At 38.0% G+C, this 26,019-nt stretch overlaps 1 protein-coding gene across 3 annotated transcripts in view; it reads left to right on the top strand.

Moving 5' to 3' along the window:
• The first annotated feature begins 1,048 nt into the window (after positions 1–1,048).
• The window catches only part of LOC121506886 (ataxin-7), a 43,973-nt gene continuing 19,002 nt past the window's right edge, over positions 1,049–26,019 (top strand). Inside the window, exons 1-5 of one of the 3 annotated variants that reach the window (XM_041782879.1) lie at positions 1,049–1,191; positions 2,958–3,057; positions 9,685–9,897; positions 10,092–10,160; positions 19,644–19,748. In XM_041782879.1, the coding sequence (XP_041638813.1) occupies positions 9,693–9,897; positions 10,092–10,160; positions 19,644–19,748 (379 nt within the window). In that variant the 5' untranslated portion in view covers positions 1,049–1,191; positions 2,958–3,057; positions 9,685–9,692. Of the gene's footprint in view, positions 1,192–1,354; positions 1,428–2,957; positions 3,058–9,684; positions 9,898–10,091; positions 10,161–19,315; positions 19,473–19,643; positions 19,749–26,019 lie in introns of those variants that run through there. The other 2 variants (XM_041782880.1, XM_041782882.1) reach the window with 2 other exon arrangements.

Below are 26,019 nucleotides of genomic sequence, written 5' to 3'. Positions count from 1 at the left end.
TGATGGATTGCATTGCATTTTTATTGTTTTTTTCAATAAACTGATGTATTAATTGTCTAAGGATGAACATGCCTACATGTTGATATCTCTTCATAGCCCCCCTTAATGATTAAAGGAAGTGACATGCTGAGGCCATTTGTTAATTCCTCTTACTCGGTTCGGGCCTAACAAGCTTAGATTTTGAAATAAAGACCTCAATATTTTTCAACAACTCTGCCATGTTTCATTGGAGAACGCCTTACTGCTCTCTAAATGGTGAGCATTTCAATATCTTGCCATTTCAGACAGAACGTTGGCTTAACTCTGACATGAATCGTAGGATTTTATTCAAATTTAACACTTGTGATCAAGGTCTTACTTTTTACACATTTAAATGTTGATTTAATTGTTTTGATTTAGTGCCACCTACTGTAAGAATCTGATAGGTCCTCCTACTTAAAATGTCCAATCTCCTATAAAGTGCACAATAAAAAGATAACAGTCCTGACCTGATCAGTTTTTCATACCAGCATCTTCCTTTTTCATACTGCCACCTAATGTTGACAGCCAGCATTAGCTCATATACAAACTGCAACAAGCTCCTTATTTTTATTTAATAATAGTCCTGGAAGGATCTTCATGATCTCTCTGCTGTGCTGCAGCATACTGCCCTTTACCAACACCCAGTGTTGGCTTCACACCTGTGGTTAATACGCAGCCCTTTTGCTGGGGTGTGGGGGCCCTTCAGTGCAGTTCAGTTGCAGTCCTAGTTGATGTGTTGGTTCTCTTAAAACAACTGGCTCTCACTCTGGTGAGAGAGATATCACACAGTAATACACAGACAGTAGTAAGTGTTTCAAGTTCATCTTTAACTTTATTTTAATTAAAAATGACATGCATGCAGTGAAGTGCTCGTCACCAAGCTTTCCAGTCTCTGACGTTATATCTGAGTGAAAATATGAGACCAGAAATACCTTGATTATGGAGAAGCCGCTTTAAGTCATTAGAATGTGCGTGCGTCCTGGCGCAGTGACGTCTCTGTCCCAGAATGCAGTCTGGTAAACAGACATGGAAGCACCAGGTGAAGACCTCCACAGAGGCTAAGCACTGCACTCGCTCTTTACCACCGTCTTCTGTCTCTTTTGCCCGGTGCATCCAGTTCATTTGTGTCTGCCTGGGGTCACGTCTTCGTCTACTTCAGCGAGAGCCTGGGTAAGAGTGAAGTTTTTGTCGACCGATGACGACTGCTAATGACTTCTGCTGTGCTGTCAGGCTTCTGCCAGCTTCCCTCGCTAACGCTAGTCATGGCTGGCTACAGGCTTCAGCTAGCAGGCTAATGTAGCCACCGCTGCTCTCTAGTAACGTTTGTACCAGTCACTGACTCACACTGCAAGGAGCTTCATTTCACGACACAACACCTGATACACAGGTTCCCGCGCACTCATATGGTATACACCGTTAATTGTCAAATTTCTTTTCAAATTTTCAGGGAAAAAGTTAATAAACGTTAGTGTGATTAATGTTTAGTAGAGGTGGGAGTATCGCTAGCCAATGAAACAGCTGCCTGTTGGTATCTGCTAGCTAATGTAAGCAAGCTAACTGAGTTGTCCAGTAAAGTTGCAATCTGCTTTCAATGGGAAGTTACTTTATTCTAGAAAAATGACTTAATATCCTATTATGCCAACAATGGCAATCATATGTCGGTTTTATTTAGCCCAAATCACTGATGAGTTTAGCCTAAGCCACGAGTACTGATGTGTTTATTGAAATATACCGGTACAAATGGGAAAATTATGACATACTTATTACAATACATTTACTCTGATGTCAACGTGACACTTCTTTTAAAAAGTTTTTAATTATGGCAGGATGGAAATTTAATATGGTGTCTTGCTGACTTCAGTGCAATCAAATTGTAATATGATCATCTAATTTTTTTTAGCATAATTCTTTAATCCAGATAACTTGTTTCAAGCAATGGCTGGGCATTATTATTCAGTTTAACAAGTAATCTGCATACTAGAGGTTACTATGTCAATATCAGTTGATGCTATGTGATATTGTGTTTAAAATATATTATATTTGGTAGTTTTTCCTCACCACTTCACGCTAGTATTGTGATGTTATATTAAACCACAATATTTTCACCCGCCCACTTACTAGCTGAAGGTAAAGGTGAAGTATGGACAAAAATATACAGGATACAAGGACATTATCATCATGCACTAACGTACAGTAATGCCACCATTCAGCAGTCCTGATTGACTGCTATGGGTTTGATTTTTGACATGCAGTGTGCACTTTTTTTATTCTTTAGTGGACGATTATAAATGTTTGTTGTTTACTCTGCTAGCTGTTTTTAATGATTTGAATAATAAATTGTTATCAGCAAGTTGCTTTGCTTGCAAAAGAATAACATCTTTATATTTCTGTTGTCATAAAGGGGAAAAAAAGTCAAAACTATTTGGCGTCAAAATCTCAAGAAGACAGATCGGTTTGGAGTGACCTTTTGCTAGTTAGGCTAAAATTGTTATGGCAGTCAGTATAAAAGTTTAGTGTTATGAATGTTTAAAAATACAAAGTAAGCCTTTTAACTCATCAGTTACCATGAATTTGGACATGACTTTTTCAATATGACTTTGGATTTTGCTCTTTTAAGTGGATTATTTTCTTATCGGAATAAATCCAGACTAACGGTGTATCTTGCATTGGTGCAAGATTGCAGCAGTGCTTGAATTTTATGGTCTCAGTCTTAGGAAAGTATTACTTAGGGAGTGGACAGGATGTTTAGGGATGGTACTCAATAGATTGGAGCACCGCATGGAGGAGGGTTTTCACGAAAGACCTAGCTTTAGAGCTCTCTCGTCGGAGTATTATATATTCACATTATCCATTCAAGGCAAATAAAATAGAACATAAAGAAGCTGATTCTAACTCATCTCCTCTCAATGTGTGTATAAACTTGTGTGTGATTCCAGACTTCCTCTCCAGTGTGTGTGGCCGTCAGCGATCACCCAAACTGATGAGGATCGGCTGATAGGGCTACAATTAAGTTCCTTTTTTTCTTTTTTTGCTAAGGTAAGGGACTCACTACTTTACACTCAGCTGATCACGTCTCTATTTTGCAGTTGCCTATGTGATTATCATAAATTGTTGGATAGGGCTTTCTTATGCTACTAAGGTTGTCACAACTTTTTACATTTCATTGCTTTTCAGTATCATGTACAGTACAACAGTATCATCTCTGATATGTTATAGGTCAATAGTATTGAACAGTACCCAAGGCATGGCCAGAAAAGTTTAATTACAATTCAAAAGACAGGTGTGTTGGAGTGGAATGTAACAATTGTTGCTAGCAAATTCCTTTAGACTTTCTAATCTGCATGGACATTGGGAATGTCTCAGTTCTGAAAAATCTGAAGGTGTAGTTTCAGTTTCAGATCATGAAATGCAAAAAAGATCCATTATTTGGTGCGTAGGACTCCAATTTTTGCCATGGTATTGAAGGATACCAGTATCATTTTATTTTTACTAGTGTTATATAAAGACTGATGTTACATATACAAGAAAATAGAAACATGTCAGATTTGAGTGTGTAATTTTTTAACAAAACAGTAAACAGACATCCCTCTCATTTTCTAAAGATGCATTTTTATTGGTTCCCAGAAACACATTTTAGATTTTTATAAATTATTTAATTGCTGATATCAATACGAACTTATAATCAACTTTTTCAGAGTAAAGGGCATCAAGTCTCCTGTTCTATAATTGACCTGTTCATTTTAATGTGACTGTCAGTTTATTTTAGAAACAAGAAAAACAATTTTTTTTTTCTACAGTAAATGCTAGATGTAGTCTTTCTTGAATAAAGACATTCAATCATAAAAAATTAAAGTTACTTCTTTGAATTACATGTGCTTTAAATGTAAAATTTGCTACAGTTGTAGCAAAGCCAAGCTTTATATGCCTTTTTTGAGAGCTACCAACAGTACTGTAACAACAGGGAGAGCTCTGCAGTGCACTATACATAAACATTTACTTTTATGGAGCATATCATTTTGAATTAAAATCAGTTCTCCTAACTAAGCAACATGTTTTCAGACGATTCTTACACATTTCTTGAAATAAAGCAAAAATCATGTTCTTCTCCAGCTTCAAAATTAAACTAGCTGTACTTCAGACCTGAAACATCACTCAGTAGAACATAGGTTAAAGAGATGAGGCAGAAATATTAGCATCTGCCAATACCAAATCATGCCAGTAATATCATGCACTCCTAATTCATTTAGTTCCCTCAGTTCCCTTCATGTAGTGTGATTGAATATGTTTTCATTTAAGGGTTTTGGGACAACTCTTCGTGGTAGTTTAATAGTGAGGATAAATTTTGTTTGTTGGGTTGCAGGTGAGGTGTATGTTATCATACAGACTTTATTGGACTTTTTGTGATTTACAAATAACTTTTTGTGAAATGTAATATCTTTAAAATATCCCCACATAAAGAGATTAAAGTGCATATCTATGCTGGTGAGGCTTTTATCAAGGATTAGTGTTTCATACATGAAACTAAAAAAGAAGGAAAAACTGAAAAACTTTAACCAAGAATGTCAACCCCAGACTCTTCTAATTTGTAGTACTGGGCTGAATGGGGAAATTACTCATCAAGATGTGTAACAATCTGCAGTGCATGCCTCTGGAAAGTCTCCTTTTAAGTGAAGTATGACAATGAGCAGTTTTGTGTTTACAACAATTACACTGTAGAAGAGCCTCACATTCATAGATTATTATTTGTCAAATCAACTGTTTGCTCACAGTATGGTGAACTGCTTTTTTTTTCCAGAAGAAAACACCAAGGCCGGTCACTTGTTTTGATAGTGATGTGTTGGATGCTATTTCCAGAGTTTTTCTGTATTAACAATTGTTTTTTTTATTGCACAGACTGCTTTCTGACCTACGCAGCCTGATATTCTGTATCGATTGTGGAGTGGCAATCTATTTAAAACACTGATACATAGGAGCAGTGTGTCATAAAGGGTGTGCATATGAAAGGAAAAGAAATGAAACATTTTTAATTCAAATACTAGTAGCTAATCCTGCAGATATTACTAAACTAAGTCTAAAGACACAGAAGACCAAGGTCAGTTTTGCTCAAGGTTCTTAATGATTCATTCATTTGCTTCTGCCATTCATTGATACCAGAAAACAGCAAGAAAAAAAGAACTGTTAAAGCTGCCTAAACTGTCCCTGTTTTCTGTCAAACTGAAAGCCGGTTGTGTCTAAAGCAGTGGTTCTTAACTGGTCCAGCCTCGGGACCCACCACAGGTTCTACAATAACAGATCATGACATAAATTTCTGATGTATTTGTCAATCGTTTGGATTTATTTAATAAAACATGGTGCTGTTTGGATCCTATATGAAACTGTGACAGAACAAAACGACTGATGAAAATAAGACATACATTAGAATGAATACAGAATAAAAAATCCTAGAGAGCATTCTAAAAGATTCCTGAACATTCCTGGGAAAATCTCAGTTAAATCCTAAAAACTTTATTCAAAAATGTCCTCATGCTTCCCTTGAAAATTCCTGAAATATTTTTGAAGAAGATTGCTGAGAGTTTCTGAAAAAAGAAGTCCTTAAAGTCTCTTGTTCCTTGTGGAAATTTTCTTAAAATGAAGAGGATACATCCCTAAGGACCCCAAAAAAATATTTGGCAAAACTCCTTAACCTTTTTGGGAAAATTACTTACCTTTCCTTAAAAATCCCCCTGAGTTTGGGTAAATTCAAATGAAAATTCCTGAATACTTCGCGGAAAAAAATTTAATTTTTAAACAATGGAACTTAAGCACTTATAAGACCCCTAGACAAACTTGCCACCCACTTTTGGGTCCTGACACACCAGTTGAGAACCACTGGTCTAAAGATTATCATCCAAGTTGAAATAGAAGAGAAGAAAAGGCACGTTATCCATCTATTTGTCATTCTCTAAAACTTCACGGAAAATCTTGAGATGAGGTCCAGAAATGATGATGCCATTTTTACAGTTCATTTGTGTTTTAAATAACTGCAGGATTAATCAGAATTTATGCTTAATGTTTTTGGTAAACCACTATTTCTTTTCTTCCTTCCCAGCTTTTGTCAGTTGAACGTGAATTTTGTTGATCACAAACAGTTCATTTTGAAAGTGAAAGTAAAGACACCTATGTTGTGCATAACTGTCTTTTATTATCGGGACACTTAGCAACCACTGGAAAATGTTTTCATAATACTGGTCATAAATCAAATTGTTTTATGCTTTTTGGAAATTTCATTGAACAGTAATAAATGCAACATTGAGCTTGTGTTAATATAAGGCCAAACAACAGTGATGTGTCCATAACTTTGTGTTTGGCTTCATATCAAGGTAAAAATACACAAACAATTAAATACCAACAGAACAGAATCATTACCCCCCCCCCCCCCCCCCCATGAAAATTATATTTCTTTAAAGTATTTCCAAAGTGCTGTTAAACAGAGAAAGGAATTTTTAACACAGCTTTTTCAAACATCCTAGAATTATTTTGGATGCTTTTATTTTTAACTTTCACAGAGAAACAAAAGTATTCGTCCAAAAACTACCATGGCCAAAATTATTTGACCACTTTAGAATGGACCTTTTTTGTTGTTCCAACCACTGTTGTGCAATGATGTGTTTTACTGAGGGTTATGTTCTTATTAACGCAGTGTAAAAACTTCAGTAAGGGTTTGAGCTGTCATTTGAGAAAGCATCATGGTTTAAAACTAAAGAAATCAGTTTAGACTTGAGAAAAAGAATTGTTGATGCACACAAAAGCAGTAGGCGGCTATAAAAAGTTATCACAGCGTTTCCAAGAGTCAAGAACTGGAGTGAGAATTATCATGAAGAAATTCAAAGAGAGCCACACAGTCCAGAGCAAGCCTGGCAGAGGTAGGAAGAGTAAGATTTCAAAGACTCTGTAAAGAAAACTAGTGAGAGATGTGTCTACAGACCCCAGTACAGCTGAAAGACACTAGAGAATGATTTAGCCAAGTCTGGAATTGTAGTCCCAAAGAAGACCATCACTATAGCCCTGCACAGGAATGGACTGAGAGGTTTACTAAGGACAACCTTAGACCGAAGTATACTAAGGACAACCTGGAGAAGGATTATGAATACTGAAAGCGTGTCCTTTGGTTAGATTGGATCAAACTAGAGCTCTTTGGCCATATAGGTGTTGCTTATGTTTGGAGGAAGAAGGGAGGCTAGTATAACCCAAAGAACACCATCCCCACAGCGAAACATGGTGGAGGAGTATTATGCTTTGAAGATGCTTCAGTGCGTCTGGAACTAGGAATCTTGTAAAGGTGGAAGGAATGAAGAAAGAAGGATATGTGGAGTTTTTGAAAGAAAACTTGAAGTAGTCGGCAGCAAAACTGGGTCTGGGCTGTCGCTTTGTCACCCAACACAACAACGACTCAAAACATATGTAGCCCCTGGTGAAGAACTGCCTTCAGAAGACCAAAGTGAACCTTACTGACTGGCCTGCACAAAGCCTTGATTTTCCCATTAAATATCTGTGGGGTGAACTGGAGGAGCTTGAATGAAGAATTGGCTGGGATTCCTCAGGAGACGTGTCAGAGACTTGTTAAAAACTACAGCAGACAACTGCAGGCTGTTAACCAGGAAAAAGGAGACACAACTGACTGTTAGCATCAGGGGCGCTAATAATTTAGACCGTGGTACTTTTTGGTTTTTGTGAACTAGTTTGGTTTCTCTGTGCAAATGAAATAGTGAAAGCATCCAAAATAAAACTAAGATGTTTAGAAAAGCTTTAATGCTGAAAATTCCTTTCTCTGTTTAACATCACTTGGGAAATAGTTTACAAAAAGACAGGGTGGCTATTTTTTTCCTCATCTCTAAGTGTCACATTGGTTCCAGTGGTAAGTTACTGTATGTTATGATATTTTTTCCATTAAAATGTTATACATGCATATTCTTCCAGCAGCATCCTGTTTCATGTCAGCCTCTTCTGGATGTCTTCTTTAATTTAAGACGGTGTTTGTCAACTGGTCAGACATCGGGACCCATCACGGCCACCTTAAGGGAAATCGTGACCAGGTTTTTTGAAAACATTCAACCACTTAAATATACTCAGTAACAATTTTAGAACCAGAATGGAAACAATAGATTTTAAACAAAGTGATAAGACAAAACAAACATGCTTAAAAGCACATGTTGCAGAATGACATGCATGCATACATCTTATTTTACTCCTTTTTCTTTTACTCCATGGAAATTTTTTAATTTCTTGAGGAATTTCCTTATTATATTGAGAAAAATAGCAGTGTTATTAAACGAAAAGGAGATAAATCAGAAGAAAGATTGAGAGAAATTCTGAAATTTAATCTTAAAGTCCCTGTAAAGTGAAATCCAAACTTTGTGACCAAACACACGAGGTAGGTTAGAATAAGGCTACTGTAAATGTGAGAACACTGAGATCTACAGGTGAATGAATTTTGGATTTAGACCATCGGAAAGCTGTTCCCCTCTTTCCTGGCTTGGTTTGATTTGGGCAGGGCAAAAATATGAGCACATGACATCACCTTGATGGGGAATTACCCGGCCCCCCAACTCCACAACAATATGAAATCTGAGCAGTTCATCTCTGTACAGTCTGTTGTTAGCTGATGTCACTGCCTTCATTAAAAGTTGACAGCCAGCTATAGGCTGCGTTTATGTTTATTGTGAGGTAATTTTCCCAAATGTAACAGCCACAGTGGACTACGGATAATTAAAATTATCATAACGAGGCATTTGTACCGGAAAACAAAATATTTTGTCCTCCACCTTTTGCTTTCTCTCTGCCAAGCAGCTGAGCTCTGACTGAAATTCGACCTGATGGTTCATAACACAGTGGCCTGTCATACAACAAGTCTAAAATAAAGATTTTTTTTACCGCTTCCCAGGGACATTAATCATAGAACCTAAAAAAATACAGGTATGATTTTACCCTCTGTCCATTTAAGGCTTCTGTGTACAGAATTTCTACCATGCTTTTTTCATGGCACACATTCACAAAAAGAGCTTTGCGACCCACTTTTGGGTCCCAACCTACAAGCTGAGAACCAATGATTTATGAAGTGGCATGTAAAACATTTATATGCATTTTATTTATTGCAGAATTATGCAAAATAAAAAAAATCGACAACTGTGATGGGATTCAGCAAGGAGGCTGTAATTAAGTGATATACTATTAGCCCTTTTGCAGATTAAATACAAATAAATAATGTAACATTATGAAGAGTGGGACAACTCTATTTCGTTGTACACTTGTTTTAAATATGTAATGCTTAATGCCGATATGTGAATTTAATGGAACTTTGTTAATTAGTGAAAACTAAGGTCAAACAAAAGCATGTAGTGTACAAGCTTATGCCATATTGACACGCTAGGTTCAAAATTATCCACCAGGTTAAGCTAACTCGCCATGAAGCCGTAAACCGTCAGATAAACAGGCTGTCACTGCTGTGTATGTCATATGTTGTTAAAGCTCTGTACTTGTTGCTTGTCAAAGTGGCCACACACACCTTTTTTTTCTTTTTTGAGGGCGGGTACGGTGTAACAACACGCGTTTGCCCGTGTCAATCAGTGAAAAAGTCCTCCTATCCCGAGCGCGACCAACGCTGACTCTTGTGTTGTTACATTGTAGCGGAAAGAATGTCGGAAAGGGCCGAGGATGACGTCAGGGGGGAGCAGCGCCGAGCGGCCAGGCAGCAGCTGAAGCAGCAGCAGATCCAGCGGGGAGAAGGCTCCACAGCAATGGCGACTGTTGCGGAGCGGAGATCATTGCCTAGTCCAGAAATAATGCTGGGACAGCCTTGGAGCAACTGGGTCGACGCCGCCAAACTCCACGGCAACGACGGTGAGTTCCCCAGCGCCCCGAATGTGCGCGAGGAAGCGAGGTAGAGCGCGGCAGTTGCCAGTCCTGTCCTTTTTTTGGCCGATTGCATGCAGTTTTTGGTGTAATATGAAGAAACGCTACTGGTAGCTACAGCACGGGTAGGCAAGCAAGTGCAACTATTTATTTGTCTGTGTGTCGGATCGCTTCGTTTTCAGGTGCTGAATCGGAAGAAAGTTTCAAAGACTTCGGGAAAAATCGAGAAGCCATGCGTTTGTGCAGAGAAGGTGAGTGTTATTTTTTACTGTAGGGCCAAAGGTGTATTTTGGTTCTGGAGGTTTGCACACATCCACTCACGTTGATTCAAACACTTCACACGCGTCATTCGGCCAACTTAATCCTACTGTAAATCATGAAATCGTCAACCGGATATAATAAGTTAAAAACGTGTCTGTCATTGGCGTGGTAGCGGACCCTGCATCTACAGCTCAAACAACTTGACAACTTAACACTCGTTTTACTCGGGTATTGGTCCAGAACAGAAATGTCAGCGGTATAGTCTGAATGAGCAATGCATCAAACTAACCTAATTGTTGACATTTATGCCATTTTAAATAGGAAACCCTTAGCCAAATTATAGGTGTCTCTTTATTTTAGCGGACAGGCTCTAATCATTGACTTAGATATTTAAACAGCCTTATCATTTTCAAGGTAATTTGTAGAAAAACTTGCCAGATCAGATGCACAATGTTTTAAAGGAAGTCCAAATGGAAATATCAGCAAATGGCACATTTTGTGCAGCTCATATGAAGTTGTTATATTGCTTTTTTCTTTTTTTGCACACTGTTTCAACAAATAATGCCACTCTAAATGCATTGCAATGCAAAAAGAATGTTAACAAATTGACCAATATGCTACATTTATGTTTAAATGCTTGCACACCAAGATATTATGTTGTTTAACAGGTATTGAAACACATTAGGGCGAGGATAAAAGCAAATTCATCATGTGGCAACGTGAGATATCTGAAACAAATAATTTTATGCGCGAACAAGAAATGCCCTCTTACTCTACATCATTATTACTACTGGATAAGTATAAAGCCATGCTTTACTGTTTTGCAGTCTTATGAAGCTCAAGCGTGTACTTGGTTAATTGGTGTAAGGTTAGGAGAAACAGGTCACGAACATCAGCTTTGTAGGCATGTATAGATCATATTATAAAGGGATTGTGAGTAATGGCTAACATGCTCTCCTCAGTATTTGTAAATTTATCCCACAGTGTATCATCATCACAATAGCGAGCAGTATTATTGTACATCACATATTTTGCAACTTTGAATACTAACATAAATAATAATGTGATTTAGACCTGACCATATCAATCCAAAAGGCAGATTAATCAGAAATTTCTCTTTCTTCCTCACTAAAAACTGCTCTTAACAAAATGATGGGACTTAAAAATGTGCCTCTGCTTATAACTGTGGCTGCAAGCTATGTCAGTATTTGTCTCTAAAGCTGAGAAGAGTTAGAATTTCTCTAGTGCTGATTCTCCGTAAAGGCTGTTGTGTATAAAACCTTTATTGGGAAGAAACACGGAAACGTTCTGGCATGACAGAATTGAATCCACAATGCCAACAGCCCACATCACCTGGCTTCCTTGCCACAGAGGGATATTTCAGAGCAGTTTGTGCCTCAAATTTATTTTTGGAAACACCTCGTTTAGCTTTGGCTGATTTGTCCTGCTGGCCGGCCTGGATTTAGAATGAGCCTCAACACAAAGGTAAATAGTGACAACAATGAAACTGCATTTTATTAAATCAACAAACATGGGCTGGTTTCCTGGCCCACCAAAATCAAGTTGGGTTAAAGGAAACAGTCCGTTGCATTTCAGCATTACATGGTCAGTTGCTTTTAATCGTTGATACTGAAACATGAGCAGGTCAGTTCAAATGTGGCATTGCTGCATTTGGATAGTAATCAAAGCTACTGAAATGTCTAGATTTATAAGTAGATGCATCCCATTTAAAGAAGTAACTAAATGTAGATTTGATATTAAGATGTCACTGTTTTCTGTCTCTGTGTTTGGAGGGACAGTTTGTCAGAGAAAATCTCTAAAATTTAGCAAAACAAACAAATGTCATCCTCAGACAACTAACACCATCATGAATTTTATAACCAGCAACGAAGGGATTGCAAGGATGCACTGGTGCATCAGCGGATATCAGCCCTGTTTACAAACACTGGCCTTTAGCCATGTAATGTAGAATGCAGAGATGTCATTTACTAATGTTTATGTCCAATCAATGTCATGCTGGCATCTGATATATCCAGCTGCTGAGTCAAATAAGAGATGTTTTACAGTGCAGAAAAAGTGACCTGATTTCATGGTCAAATGTGAGAGAAAATGCTGACACGTTTGAAGCGTTGCACCAGAAGAAGTAATGAAAACATTGGTGTCAGAATTAGCTAAATTGTTATGTTAGTTGTGTTGGCCCTAATTTTCACAGTTATTGCATCTGTAATGATCATTTTGGTGTAAATAAAAGTCTGAATTTGACAGTTTTCTGGTTAAGATAGTCCACATATAGAAAACCTCTTGACCCTGGTTTTGCATGTGATCTTTGATGGATTGTATTCAGGCCCTGGATTTAATTCACTTCTTATTTTTCTGTGTTATAATGTGTTTGCAGAAAAGGGTTGTCTGCAAGATGATGTATCCCAAACAGTGCATTTACATTCTCATTTTCATCCTGCATTCAAGAAAGCTGATAATTCTCATCATCATGAAAGTTTCTACATTTTTAGTGTACAGTTGTGTCATGCTTTCCAACCATCTCAGTCATCATGTTGCAGCACGTACTGCAGAAACCAGGGTCAGATATTTACATGCTGTGTTCTCTTGGTATCTCCAAAGCATGGTTATTAAAGGATTTCTACTTGCATGTCATGAAACTGGAGTACATAAAAAATATAGTTAGGCTATATTTACTTTTTTTTACACGGATTTGGCCCACAGTTATGATGTCATCAATGTGCGTCAAGCTTTAGTTTCTATTTCCTTTTCCTGTGTTGCTGTAAAGAAAAGAGCTGATCACTGTTTACTTGATGAGGAATCTTTAATGTAGCATTACAGTTGCAAAATACAAGAATGACAAAAAATGAGAGCCTCTCTGTCAAACATGATATTAAAATGGTGTGAGATGCATCACGTTTCATACAGTGAAGCAATGCTTGACCTAAACAAATGTCTCCTTTTTGCAGAGAAGAGAATGATTGAAGTGGATGAGATTTTCTGGGTCATAAAATGCATTTTTAGAAGAAGGCAGGCAGACAGACTGGTCACTATAAGTCCAGTACTGTGGGGTCACTTGACATGTCACTGGGCCTGAAACGTATCCCTGTCATGTTGCAGCATTGGCCAGTGACTGTTGTTTGCGTCATGGGGCTGATCAACACATGCTGTTCGTGGTAGAAGTGTGTGTTCATAGAGCATTATTCTGTGAGTGTGTGTTGAGTAGGGGTATTACAAGAGGATGACTACACCTCTCCACCATGACTCACCACCGGATTCCTCCTGTGGTGTAGCTGCCATTCTAACACACACAAGATGAACACATTGTAAAGATGCATAGCAATAAATGACTGTACCTTCACTCTTTATAAAATTCAAAGCTACATCATCACAGATGGGAATCTGGGAAATGTAGTGCCTGTGTCAGCCACAGGTCAGGTTTAGCCAGCATGTGTGTGCTGTGCGAAGGCAGCCAGATCATTCATCACTGCCACGGATGAGGATGCTGAAATTAACTGGACTCTCCTTCTCTTCCTGTCTCGCACTCTCAGGCTCACTTTCTCCTCCAGTGCAGGTCCTCCGCTCACTCTCTCTTTGTCTTACTGAGGCCGCAGCCTGCTTCTCTGCTCTCCTTATTTTTGTGTTTTTTTCTCAGTCGCGCTCCTCTCTTAGCTTTACTCTGTTCATCTGTCCCTTCTTCTTCCTCCTCCACCGTGACTTCCTTTCTCCTTCTATTCTTTTCATCTCTTTCCTCAGGAAGAAAATGGAGATTGAAAAAAAGGGGCAGGCACACTGGCGTTGGATGTCTTTCACAAGCCAAGCCATTTTAGCGGTACAGTTCAGTTAGTGCCAGCGCGTTGAATGCAGGGTGGCAGAGGCGATCTAGCCGGGTTGCTTTCACAGTCGAGCGACTCGTTTGGAGAATGCTCCGAGTGAACAGCAGCAGCAGTTTGGGAATGAGTCTGTTTGACCTTGCTTTCGCTCAAATTTGCTTGGCCTGCTGGACTCTGCAGTTCTTGGTCTGTTTTCATAAAGGATTTCAGAGAAGGTGAGGTTTTAATGGAGGATAAATGGGGTGTTATTGTTAAAAATAATGACTTGCTATATAGGGATTGGTTGTAAAAGAAATGTAGAGGCAAAAATGTAGCAAGAACTTTAAAACAAGCTTTCAGTGACTGCTTTAATGGCTAACTCATGCAAGTAGCAACCAGTGAGTGCTATCTCCTACATCTCATTTCTGAGCTTGCCCTTCTTGCAGAGTTGTCAGGCCCTTGCTTGTGCACATCAGTAGTGTGCTTCCCTGCTCAGGTTCTATATAATTTACACCTCTTTGTACATTTAGTGAAGACGTTGCCTTTTCTGTGTAGCAGACCTGTGAAAAAAAAAAGTCCTTCTACTCCACTGCTGCTGAAGGAGACTCTTAGCAGAGTGGCTTCAGACAATTGGTGTGCATTAAGTAGCATCAGGCTTGTCACTTTATCCACATCAGAATGCCGCTGACCCGTCAGGTACCCCTTATTTTATGCAGTCTTTACTTAATGGCCCTCATCCCTTCCAGACTTGGCTGGTGATGTTTGGAGAACCCTTGACAGCGCTGGCGGAGCGCACATCGGAGAAGGGCTCCACTTCTCTCCTCTTGTATCCTGTCTTCTGCTCATCTCATCATAACGCCCCAGGCAATCTCTTAATTAGCCTCCTTAATGAGAAGGTTTCTGGTTTTCTGCGCCAGGGTAAATTTTGATCACATTCTGGTGAGAAGCGGTACTTTCCTCTGATTTGCCTCAGAGTGGATTGTAAAGTGTAAGAGTGATTGTAAAGGTTTGGCTAATGGTTGTTAGATGGATATGCTTGTGTTATTGCAACACTGATGGCAAAACTAGTTAAGTCCCATCCTTAAACCTCCCGGAGAAAAAATTAGTTTCTCTTTATTTAAAAATAAACTCTGTGCTTTTATATTTCTTATGGCATCTTGACCCTGTTATGTTCATTTTAAATAGGTAATATATAATGTCTAAAGTATGAGTTGACTAAATTAACAGTTTGAAGCAAACACAGTGAAAAAAGTACTGGTTGATATGTTTTAAGAATATATCAGATAGATGCTTTATTAATCCTTTTCAGGAAATTGCTTTGTTTCTGCAGCAAAACATTCAGACAGCCCTTTATCACAGAAAATACATAATTAAGTATAAGTATGAGCAACCTTAACAGATTTTAGCTATTTTGAGAAATTAATTTTGGCAGTAACTGCATGGCATCTATATATTATATACACACTGGCCACTTTATTAGGTACATCTTGCTGGTACTGGGTTGGACCCCCTTTTGTCTTCAGAACTGCCTTAATTCTTTGTGGCATACTTTCCCCAAGTTGTTGGAAACATTCCTCAGAGATTTTGGTCTCTATTGACATGATAGCATCACGCAGTTGCTGCAGATTTGTCGGCTGCACATCCATGATGTAAATCTATTGGATTGAGATCCAGTGACTGTGGAGTCCATTGGAGCACAGTAAGTTGTCGCCTACATGCCTAAATGCATTCAGTTGCTGCCATGTGATTGGCTGATTAGCTATTTCTGTTAATAAGCAGTTGAAAAGGTGTACCTAATAAAGTGACTGTTGAGTGTTTATACCATAGGATGAAATCAGAGAGTGCAAAAAAGGGCAATCAAAAATGCCATGGCTCTGTCCTATTTATTAGTAATAATTGAAAAAATACATTAAAGCAGAGTTAAAAACATTAAAAACATCAAGCCTAAAAACCACTAAAATCATGTATATTAGAATAACGTTAGCACACAAAAAAAATATGTAACAGGGCATTCATCTTTATATCATGGCTGACTGTGATGAAAAATCTCTCCCCTTTTTTGCTGCTATTTTACTACTTTGTTATTTTTGCTGATATATTAACTGTAAATATTGGCAGATGTTTTTATATCTGCTGATCAAGTAATTACATTTTTAGGCTGCTATCTGTTTGCACTGATAACCTGCTGACAATGCTGCACATGCCGTCTTATATGAATTTAATCCTTCATCAGAACACAGTAAACTGAGCATGTAGATTCAGTATCACCTGCCATTAACATGAATGTGATGCTACTGCTGTCAGATTATTTCACCTTGATGAATGAGATGTGTGCTGAGTTTCAATTTGGTATGGTTAACCTAAGTAAATTTTCCTGTTCCTGTCAGTGGCATCTCATCTTTGTAGAGTTGAGTGTTGAAGCAGCAAGTGTTAGCAGTGTACCAAGTAAATGTGCCACAGAACTTTAACCTTTCAGAGGCTAAACCTAAAGAGCACATGCAGTTTATGGTTGTGCTTGTAGCACAAGCCATTGAGCTTTCTTCTCAGATTGCTACTGTCACAGGCTTACTTCAGGCATCTAAACTTAAAACAAAAAGTAAGAAAATTTGTGTCTGGTACATTATTTCTTTGATGTAACAATGCTTCTTGGCAATAAATCTTATACCGTTGGAAAGCCTGTTTATTACCCTTTTAAATGATGCCACATTTGTAAGGATTATGCATTTGTGGGATGAGCAGCAGAGCTGAGTATGTGGGTTGCGCCCATGAAAAATGTGCCATATCTTCTCTGCCAATGCTAAACAGCTGGTTCTGCCATTGACTCTTGTTTGGTGTTTGGTGGATTGGATTATTGAAGTTTGAAGAAACAAGACATATTGACAATTTAACAATTTATTCATTTAACAAACAGGAGCCTCAGTAGCGTGTGGAAGCACCATACACAGCCCCAACAGCCTGGCTCCTCCTCCTCATGCTGGTCACCAGCCTGGTCACAAACTGCTGTGGTATGGCATCCCGTTCTTCAACCAGCATCTGTCACAAGTCAGCCACTGTGGTTGTGTTGGTCACTCTGGCATGAACAGCACACCCAAGCTGATCCTACAAGTGTTCAGTGGGGTTAAGGTCAGGACTGCTGGCAGGCCATTCCAACCTCTCCACTCCCAAATTCTGGAGGAAGTCTCTGATAAACCCACTCTGTGGGGGTGAGTGTTGTCATCTTGGAGGATAGAGTTCTTGCTGACAGGGTGAGAAAACAGTATTCTTGGGGTGTTGTCTTCTTGGGACACCCACTTCGCGGTCTGTCTCTGACATTCCCCGTTTTATGGAACTTGGCCTTCAGTTTGAAGATGGTACTAGGGTTCACTCCAAACAATGCCACAACTTGGTTTTGCAGAACACCAGCTTGAAGTTGCCCAGCCAACGGGCCCTATGCAGATCAGTCAAACGTGGAATGCCGATTCTTGAAGCAGACATCTACTGACCACTGTAGCAGGGCCCATGCTCACAGGGGCTGCCAATCAGGCACCTGATTGGCAGCACCTGGGGGTACCAGAAGCTCAAACAAGAGTCAATAGCAACAGCAAAATAAGCTGTTTGGCATTGGCAGAGAAGATTTGGCACATTTTTCATGGGCACAACCCACATGCTCAGCTCAGCTGCTCATCCCACAAATGCATGATCCTTACAAATGTGGCATCATTTAAAAGGCTATAAACAGGCTTTCCAAGATTTGTTACCAAGAAGCATTGCTACAACAAAGAAATAATGTACCAAACACAAATTTCCTTACTTTTTGTTAAAAGCTTAGCTAAGGCATACATCAGAGCTGTTACAAAGGCAAGATTATGTGTAAATAGTAAAATTGTGACACACAAGTCAAACGTGTTTCCAAAATATTACTCCACCTGTTTTCTCTGTTTGTTTTTTGAGCACCAGACACCTGAATTGAATACATTTTTAAGTGTAAAGTTGATATAACACAACAGGTTGTTGTAAATAATGGACGTAAGAGATACTTCATCTCAGTAACTTGTCGTGTAATTTCTGTTCCTGAATTTTTCCCCAAATACCGGGAAGTCCAATCTCCAACTGATGAGTGTAACATCTGTTTTATTAAATGTCAAGAAAAAATCATTAAAACTACAGATGCGCAGATTCATCGGCCAGTATCATCTCTTTTGACAAACATCAACAATCTGCAAATAATACGGGCATGAACTGATGTCAGTAGATGATTTTTATCTTTTGTGTCCTATCAATTTAATGCAGCTTCAGTATAACTAGCTGCTGATTTAGAGAAGAGATTTATTATCAGGCAGCATGTGTGACCTTTTGGATAAACTCCATATGTTTACATAACATGGTCAAGCACGAGCGAAAACAGTGGCATTGTGGGAGTGTTGAACCAAAAGAAATAATGATAAAAAGAATATCAGTATCAGCCATTGGCTAGATTTTAAACACTGATATCATCATTGGCCCAGAGTTTTAACAGTCGATATATCTCAATTTAAAATATGAAGAAAATGACAAGCTGTCTTTGCCTTAAGTGTTACTCCAAAAATGATAATTTAATATCAAAATTGCAGTCTCTCTTTACTCAGTTCACTCATCCCTCTTTTTTATGTTTCACAGGCCGGTCATATTAAATATTTCTACAATGCTGATTATTTCTACTTTAATTTTCACTATATTCTTCATTTAAATGTGAGGCATGAATGTAAAACATTAAAAAGCCAGTTCTACACAAATTAAAAGTAGAGATACATGATATTATCAACATATCTGTGTCAGCGGTTATTATTTTAAGGAGTTGGGTATCGGTATCAGCAGATATAAAAATTTCTGCCAGTAACTTCTATAAAAGCTGTGTATTTATCAGTTTAAGTCTGCCATTTTTATGAGTGTAGTTTTAGGCAGGAGCAACAGACCTAAGTTAGTTTGTCTTTTTTTATGTGTGTTGTTGTTCCTTAAACTATAAAGTTTGTTTTTTATGACCAGATCTTTAGGTCTGAACTGGACTAATGTATCTGTAGCAACATTAGTATTGGCTGAAATGAATTTGAAATACAGCATTGTGCATCCGTAATTTAAAGATTTAATCCAGGAAATAAATACAAGAAGAAGACAATTTATTCTTCTTATAATGGATGACAAATTTGGCACAAAGATCATCAACATTTGGGAGCAGAAGACAGATTAAGAACATGTTCGGGAAACATGAGGGTAAAACCATAATTGATTGACTACTAAATCATCTAGTGAGTATTTTTTAATCAGTCCAATGTGACATTTAATACAGAAATAAATTGTTCATTTGAAATACTGGTAAACATCTTGTATGTATTGTGCTTGTTTACATGTGAGCAGGCTCTACTTCTTTGACAGCAGGTAACCTTTGGATGGCTGGCTCAGCTCAGCCCTTTTCCTGTTTCTTATCTAGAAAATGTTCTCTTTGATGAATGGAAACTAAAACAGGGGAGCGGTCTTAATGTAAGCTTCCTTTTAGTTTAATTTTTTTGGTTTACTCTTTAACAGGGTTGTGTGTTTTTATTTATGTCTTTGAATGCAATGATTGACCAGGTGAATGCAGGCTTATTTTATTTTCCTCTCTTTGACTTGTGGCCCTGACTAGTGTGTTGCTGGTTCTTCCCCTGTGTACAGACATGCCCATATTTGGCCAGTGTCCCGCACAGGACGACTTCTACCTTGTGATGTGCAGCCACTGCAGTCAGGTAGTCAAGCCCCAAGCCTTCCAAGCACACTACGGTAAGTGTCGTACAAATGCAAGCACATACGTGAAAATACATTCAAATTTTCAGAGTCGTATTTCATGCAAACACACTACTGAGCTGGCTTTAAAATATTCTGAATTTTAGAGATAACATCTTTAAAAGGGAAGTGATGGTGGGCAGTAGAGAAGTAGTTTTTTTTAATCTATAGAAACCAGTTACCACTTTAAGGCTGGTGGTGATATTTCATGTACAGTGGTGTGAAAAAGTATTTCCCCCCTTTCTGATTCCTGAGTTTTTTGCTGATTTATCACACTTAAATGTTTTGGATCATCAAACCGATTTTTATATTTCACAAAGACAACCCAAGGAAATGCTGACTTTTTTGAATAGATGATAATGAAAAATTTGAGTTTTTCTTCAGAAAAGGAACCTTTTTTATTGCAGATTTTATCATCAAAGCCTGGTAGAAAAAGCAGAATGTATTTATTACTGAGTTCGGAAAAGGTCATGCAACTTTGTAGTTGCTTGAAATTAACTGATTTTTTTTTTTTTTTTTTTTTTTTTTTTTTGCAATGAACCCATTAGAGTTGTGCATTTTTTCTGCATGACACCTCAATAAATAGCCAATCAATCAGTCTACCCTCCCATCATTGTCCTTCTCCACTCAGAAATCAGAGACTAGAAGCCACTAAGTAAGACTGATGATTTTAAGCAACTTTCTTTTTACCATTTTGTTTAATTTAGTTTATTACTTCTTTTGACACGGAGCATGTGAGAGCTGCTCTATGGTTCATGGTTCATTTGTAACAAATGAAGTATTTTTCACTGTTCCAGATCCAGTCACTTGCAAGAAAATGAACTAGTTCATGTTTTTGTATGTATTTATTTATTTGCACAAAGCTTCTCTAAAAACAGCAACAGTCCTTTCTTGCCCTTTTCACTCTTATGCCCAAGTTATGACCATAAACTAAAGTTTAACATTTCTTTGTTTCATGAATTTCATAAGGACAGATTCACCAGAGTTGTATGCTCAAATTATAATTGATGCACATCATTAAATACATTTATTGGTCATCCTGTACAGCTGTGGTTAAGTTTTTAAAGGGAACTATCGTATTACATTAAAAAAGTGTACTTGAAGGACATACAGGACCAAAAAATGCCTGCATAGAAGATTTGAAGAAGGATGTAGGGAATTGAATCTCAAAGGAGTACATATCACCCATATTCAGATGCTTTAAATTGTTAAAATAGTGTCACAAATGGTCTTTGTGACTTAACCTCTTTTTTGCAAAGAAAGAAAGAGCTCAGCAGCTTTGCAAGAAGACTTCAATAATCAAGTAATTGCCCTGTAAACAAATTCAGAATAAAAACTTTGTATTAAAACGCAGGAAGTCTTATCATAGAAAGAAACAGACTGGACTTCTACTTTGAAATGCATACTGCAAGTGTTACCGTCTCTTACATTCTTACCAGGGGTGAACTGACAAGCATCACTAAATGCTATGCATACAGAGGCCGACTTCAACACACAGTTGTTGTCAACTCTGTGTACGTCATGGAGGTTGTCGACCATGACGTGTAAAGTAAACTGTTAAATTAACAATAGACGAAAATTATGAGCATCTAGCGTGTTCAGGCACAAAACTTTAAGTAAGGGTGGGCAATATGGAAAAAATATCATTTATCTTATGCCGATTTTTTTATGGACAGATAAGAGCTTAATTTTACCACCTTATTTTGTCATTTGATTTTTGAGACACATTTTTAAGTAAATGATCAGGAAAAGCAGACATATTCCCTTTATATTTCCTTTAAATGCACAAAGACTGTGTTTACAAGGTAAGTCTTTAATGATTTTCTTTTTCTTTTGCAGCAGACTTTTGGTCAATGCATGAAATATTTTAAAACTTGCCATTTTATAGTTAGCACCATCAGGTAAGAGCGTCTGGAGGTCTTCTCCCTGGAATTTTAAGCGCCATACATATATTTCATGGCGTTGTGATCTGTTGTATGGAATCAGTTTCTGTAGTTTGTGCACCTTTTTAGAATTTGGATTTATCTGTCCTCTTGAGTGTTTAACAGTGATTTTCATTTGGAACGCATGTGGGAAATAAACAGAATTCCTACAGCTGTGGGTTTGCACAAGTAGCCTATTCATTTCATATGAGTTACTTAAGCCTTGTTTTAAGACAGCCATGCAGTAAAGTCCCATATTTAATTTCAATTTAACCTTGACTTTTATTCATGAATGGGTTGGGAATGGGAACATTTACTTACAGAGGTGTGACATTAGTGTGAGTTATACCTGCTGCTGCTCACAATGAAAGAGAGGTAAGGGAGAAGCAGGCTGAGATCATGCACCAACATGCATGTTACCTAAATAGATACATGGAAATAGATGATTTTACTGTTCAAAACATTTGATAAAGGTTTGGACCTCACCACTTTGCTCCATAAAAGACTCCCAATATTATAAAGTTTCACTCATGATTCCATGATCCTGGCAGGGATAATCTTGCATAGAAAGGTGGAGAGGCTTGTTAATAATTGGAAAAACAATGAAAAACAAAACATTGATGGCTGTAACGGTTAAGCAACTGTATCTTCCTCTGCTACACATTCTTCTGCTGACTGTGGATGGTTTAAGAGACACTGTCTTTGAGCTTGTCAAAACAATTTCTAAACTTTGTGCAGATTAGGTAAATGAGTGCTTTTTTTTCTGTGACAGTTGAGGGTCTAGAAGAACTCGACACAACACTGTAGGTTAGAAGTCCTTGTAAGGGCTGACTCTTTAGTTTCAGTTTCATTTCCAACCATTAAACAGCACTGCGTTGAGGAACACAAGGGGAGGGGTCAGGGACCATAGAGATCAGTATGCTTCACGATCTAAGATCGCCTTGTCACAAACTCCTACCTTCAAGCACATGCTGTGCTGTGAAGGGGCCTTTCTCAAACTGCGCTGTCGACCCTTTCCCTGCACTCTTCCACTCTGTTTGCTTGTTTTCCTGGAGGATCCCCCACATTAAGAGCTGTCCCAAACCTCATGGTGAGGGTGCGTAGTTAAACCCTCCATCAGCGAGTCTGCTGAACAGAGCTTACACCTTTCATTGTTCGTCATTGGAGATGCTGCAAAACTGTTTAAAATAAGTTAGGAATAGCAGTGTCATACAGTCATAAAAAACAGTTACATTGCTATAAGGATCGAATTGTCAACTCTTAAAAAAGGTTCATTAGTTATTTCTTTGAAGTGTTTTGTCCTCATGACTGAAAAGCAGATCATCTTTTAAACATGAGATTGAGACCATGAAAGGTTAAAAGGTTTTTTCTCTCTCATTGTAGCATGATTCTACAATATGCCTAATGTTATTTATGCTGATCAACATATTTTAGTGACATAAAATCATGCTACATAAGATCCGGTTTTCTGTGGCAGTAAGGGGAATTGTACGAGGGAGCAGTTTGAGAATAGCCCAAAGGAGGGTGCCCTGCATTTACTACACATGACATGACAAAACAAGAGCAAAATGGCATGTTGTGTAGTAGTTGCTCAATTTTGATTAACATGTTTTCATCAGCAAGCTAAAGTCATTATTGAAACTTGACCCCCCCAGCAACAGTCCATGCACAACACGACTGTTGAACCAGATTTAGCTATAAATATAATGTACATCAGAGTTCTCTGGTCAGGAAGATGCAAAAGCATGCAATATTCAAATGATTAATAAACTTCATAACAGTACATCACATAAACTAACAATTCAAATTACGTAGCTTTATTGTTCATACTGTTGCATACAAAGGTTTAAACCAGTGATCACGATTTGTTTGTCTGGAGCTGTGATTTAAATTTAGTTTTCAAAAACGCAGAACTTATGCAGTATCTGACATGCACTGATCGATTGTTGGTCGTACTTTACAGATGAGTACAAGTGCATTTAGTTCTACACAGTAATTTACTACTTATCTTTTGAGGGCTTTAAAACATAAGTGAATTATAAACCTTGTTGAAGTAGTGATGGTTTCACTGTGAATCTTTATAAAGTTGACAGCAGTCATGGTAAGCCTGCAAACATCCGCAGTAGATGAGAGAAATAAAGTGCTCACTCCCAAACTGTTTTCCTGTAAATGATAAGGAAGGCTGCATACTGAAGTGACACCTACCGTGCACTGTCATGTAGGCCTGTGTGATTAAAGTGAGGTTTACGTTTGTTTTTTTGAAAATGTTAAAGTTGGTTGTTCAGAACCTTTACCTTAGTATCCTCTGTTGAATCCTAGGTCCTTTAAGTCTAGAATGCATTTTAAGTAACCTCTTAATTCTGCTTAAAAGAGTCCATTCCCTATCAAGTTTGACAGCAGTTCCAGTGTTCAAAGTCATCCACAAGAGGGAGATAAAACAGCACATGCTCCATGAGGAACTGTCCTTTCTACTGTGTCTACAGCACTAAAGGAAAAGGACTCCTCCCACACCGTGGAACAGAAAAACCTGAAACAAGCCTTTCTGACCAGACTGCGGTTCTGAATGACGGTTTTCTGACCTGACTGAGGGTTTTGATTACGAGGAAGATGATCAATTAAGGACGCAATTGTTTACTACAAAATTGAGTCTTTCTAGCAGAGGGCTATGATACATTTTGTAGAGGATTGTCTCGTGAATTCAGACCATGAACAATATAAAATATCACATATAAGAAGCCATTATCCCTGACCAAATGTTCTGCAATTCCATGATTTCTTATGCCTATTAGAGATGTGCTAATCTTAAAGATTTATGTACTGATGCAGTTTTAGGTAAATACTGACACCTTTTAGATATGGCAATTTGTTCTGGGACTTATACCATAAAGTGAATTCAACACACCCAAGGTTTCTTTCAGTTATCTGGCTTCATGTACCCTGCCAAAGGTCGTGCTCATCAGCCACACAAAACTGGTTCTAAAAATGATAAGTAAACCCAGAGGTTTTATGAGCACGTTAACAAAAAGGTTGCTGTTAGCCTCATAACAGGATAGTTTAGTTCTCATAATTTTGTTTTATATGATTAAGTTAAACAGAGGCTACTGCAGATGAAAATCCACTCAGAAGTGTTTGCAAATGTATGAAGCAATGGCAGAAAAAGGAACAATTTTAAGTGTCTATGCCAATTGAGGCTCTCTTTCCATCAGTGTTGCACTTAAGATGTGAACACCTTCTGTTTGTTCCTGTAATTTGTTGCTCTGGATTTTTCTTGTCGTGTATATGTATGGTTTTTGTTGTAAAAAGAAGCCATTACAGTATCAAAAATAAAACAGTATTTAGACAATAAAACCAATATGAAAACATGTTTCAAAACGATAATTAGCCTTACCCACATGCAATTTGCATCTGATAGACATAACTACAAGGTTCCAGTGCTTTTTCAGTCTTTGTTGAAGGATGGTATCAGTAAAGAAAAATTACAGTAAAATTTTTCATTGATATATTTGTTTGTAAATCGATACAAGAAAGGTAAACTGTTAACAGTCTATCCCTCCTCCTGGCTTTCACAGACCTCCATCACGAAGAGATGTGACTGGTCAGAATGCAGAGTTTACGACTGGATGATGAAGTAAAGATTAGGTGGTCATGTTACAAGAAGTTTGAAAGGATACTTATAAGAACAAATGACATCAACACTTTTTTTGATACCAAGAATCAAGCTTATAGCATTAGTTCAGGCAGGCCACAGAGTCAAGCACTGTAATGTAATTGAGATGAGCTGACAGCCATCTGATTGGCTCTAAGCATGCTATTGGCTAATTGCACTCATGCTGACTTAGCCTGGCTATGCTTTGTTGCTCCCTCTGCAAGCTGCTTTACAACCCTCCTCCACCCCAGCTCCTCCTTTTTCTGCTTCTGTCTAATCAAAGTCAACATTTTGACTGGATGTTTGACATGTGAGATTTTTTTAATGTCTTATTTTGCCTGCTCCACCAGCCCAAAGACAAAAACGCTGCCAGTTCTCACCTATGAGAAGCAGGGTACAGCGTATGTTTGGCTTTTTAAGCTGACTTATTGCTCAAAATTAATAGATGTTTGAAACAACTGAAGATTCACATACTGCTGCTTGTCTTATCATTTCAGCTCACAGCAGAAGTCTTAGTGAAATCCAGTGGTTACTTTAAAAGTTAAGATAAAGGCTCATATCAATTCTAGGCCCACTCCTGTTTACTAGCTTGTTTGTGTTTAGTTAGTGCACATTTTGACAAATAAAGACCAGTGTCAGTTAGAGGCCTCTTTGCAGCTGGTGTTAAATTAATTCCCATATCAAAAACAAGGAGAAAGAC

This window comes from Cheilinus undulatus, linkage group 3 (genome assembly GCF_018320785.1).
Source record: "Cheilinus undulatus linkage group 3, ASM1832078v1, whole genome shotgun sequence".
Classification (NCBI taxonomy): domain Eukaryota; kingdom Metazoa; phylum Chordata; class Actinopteri; order Labriformes; family Labridae; genus Cheilinus; species Cheilinus undulatus.
The sequence above is the reverse complement of the archived record's forward strand: the minus strand, read 5'-3'. Positions and strand labels throughout refer to the sequence as shown.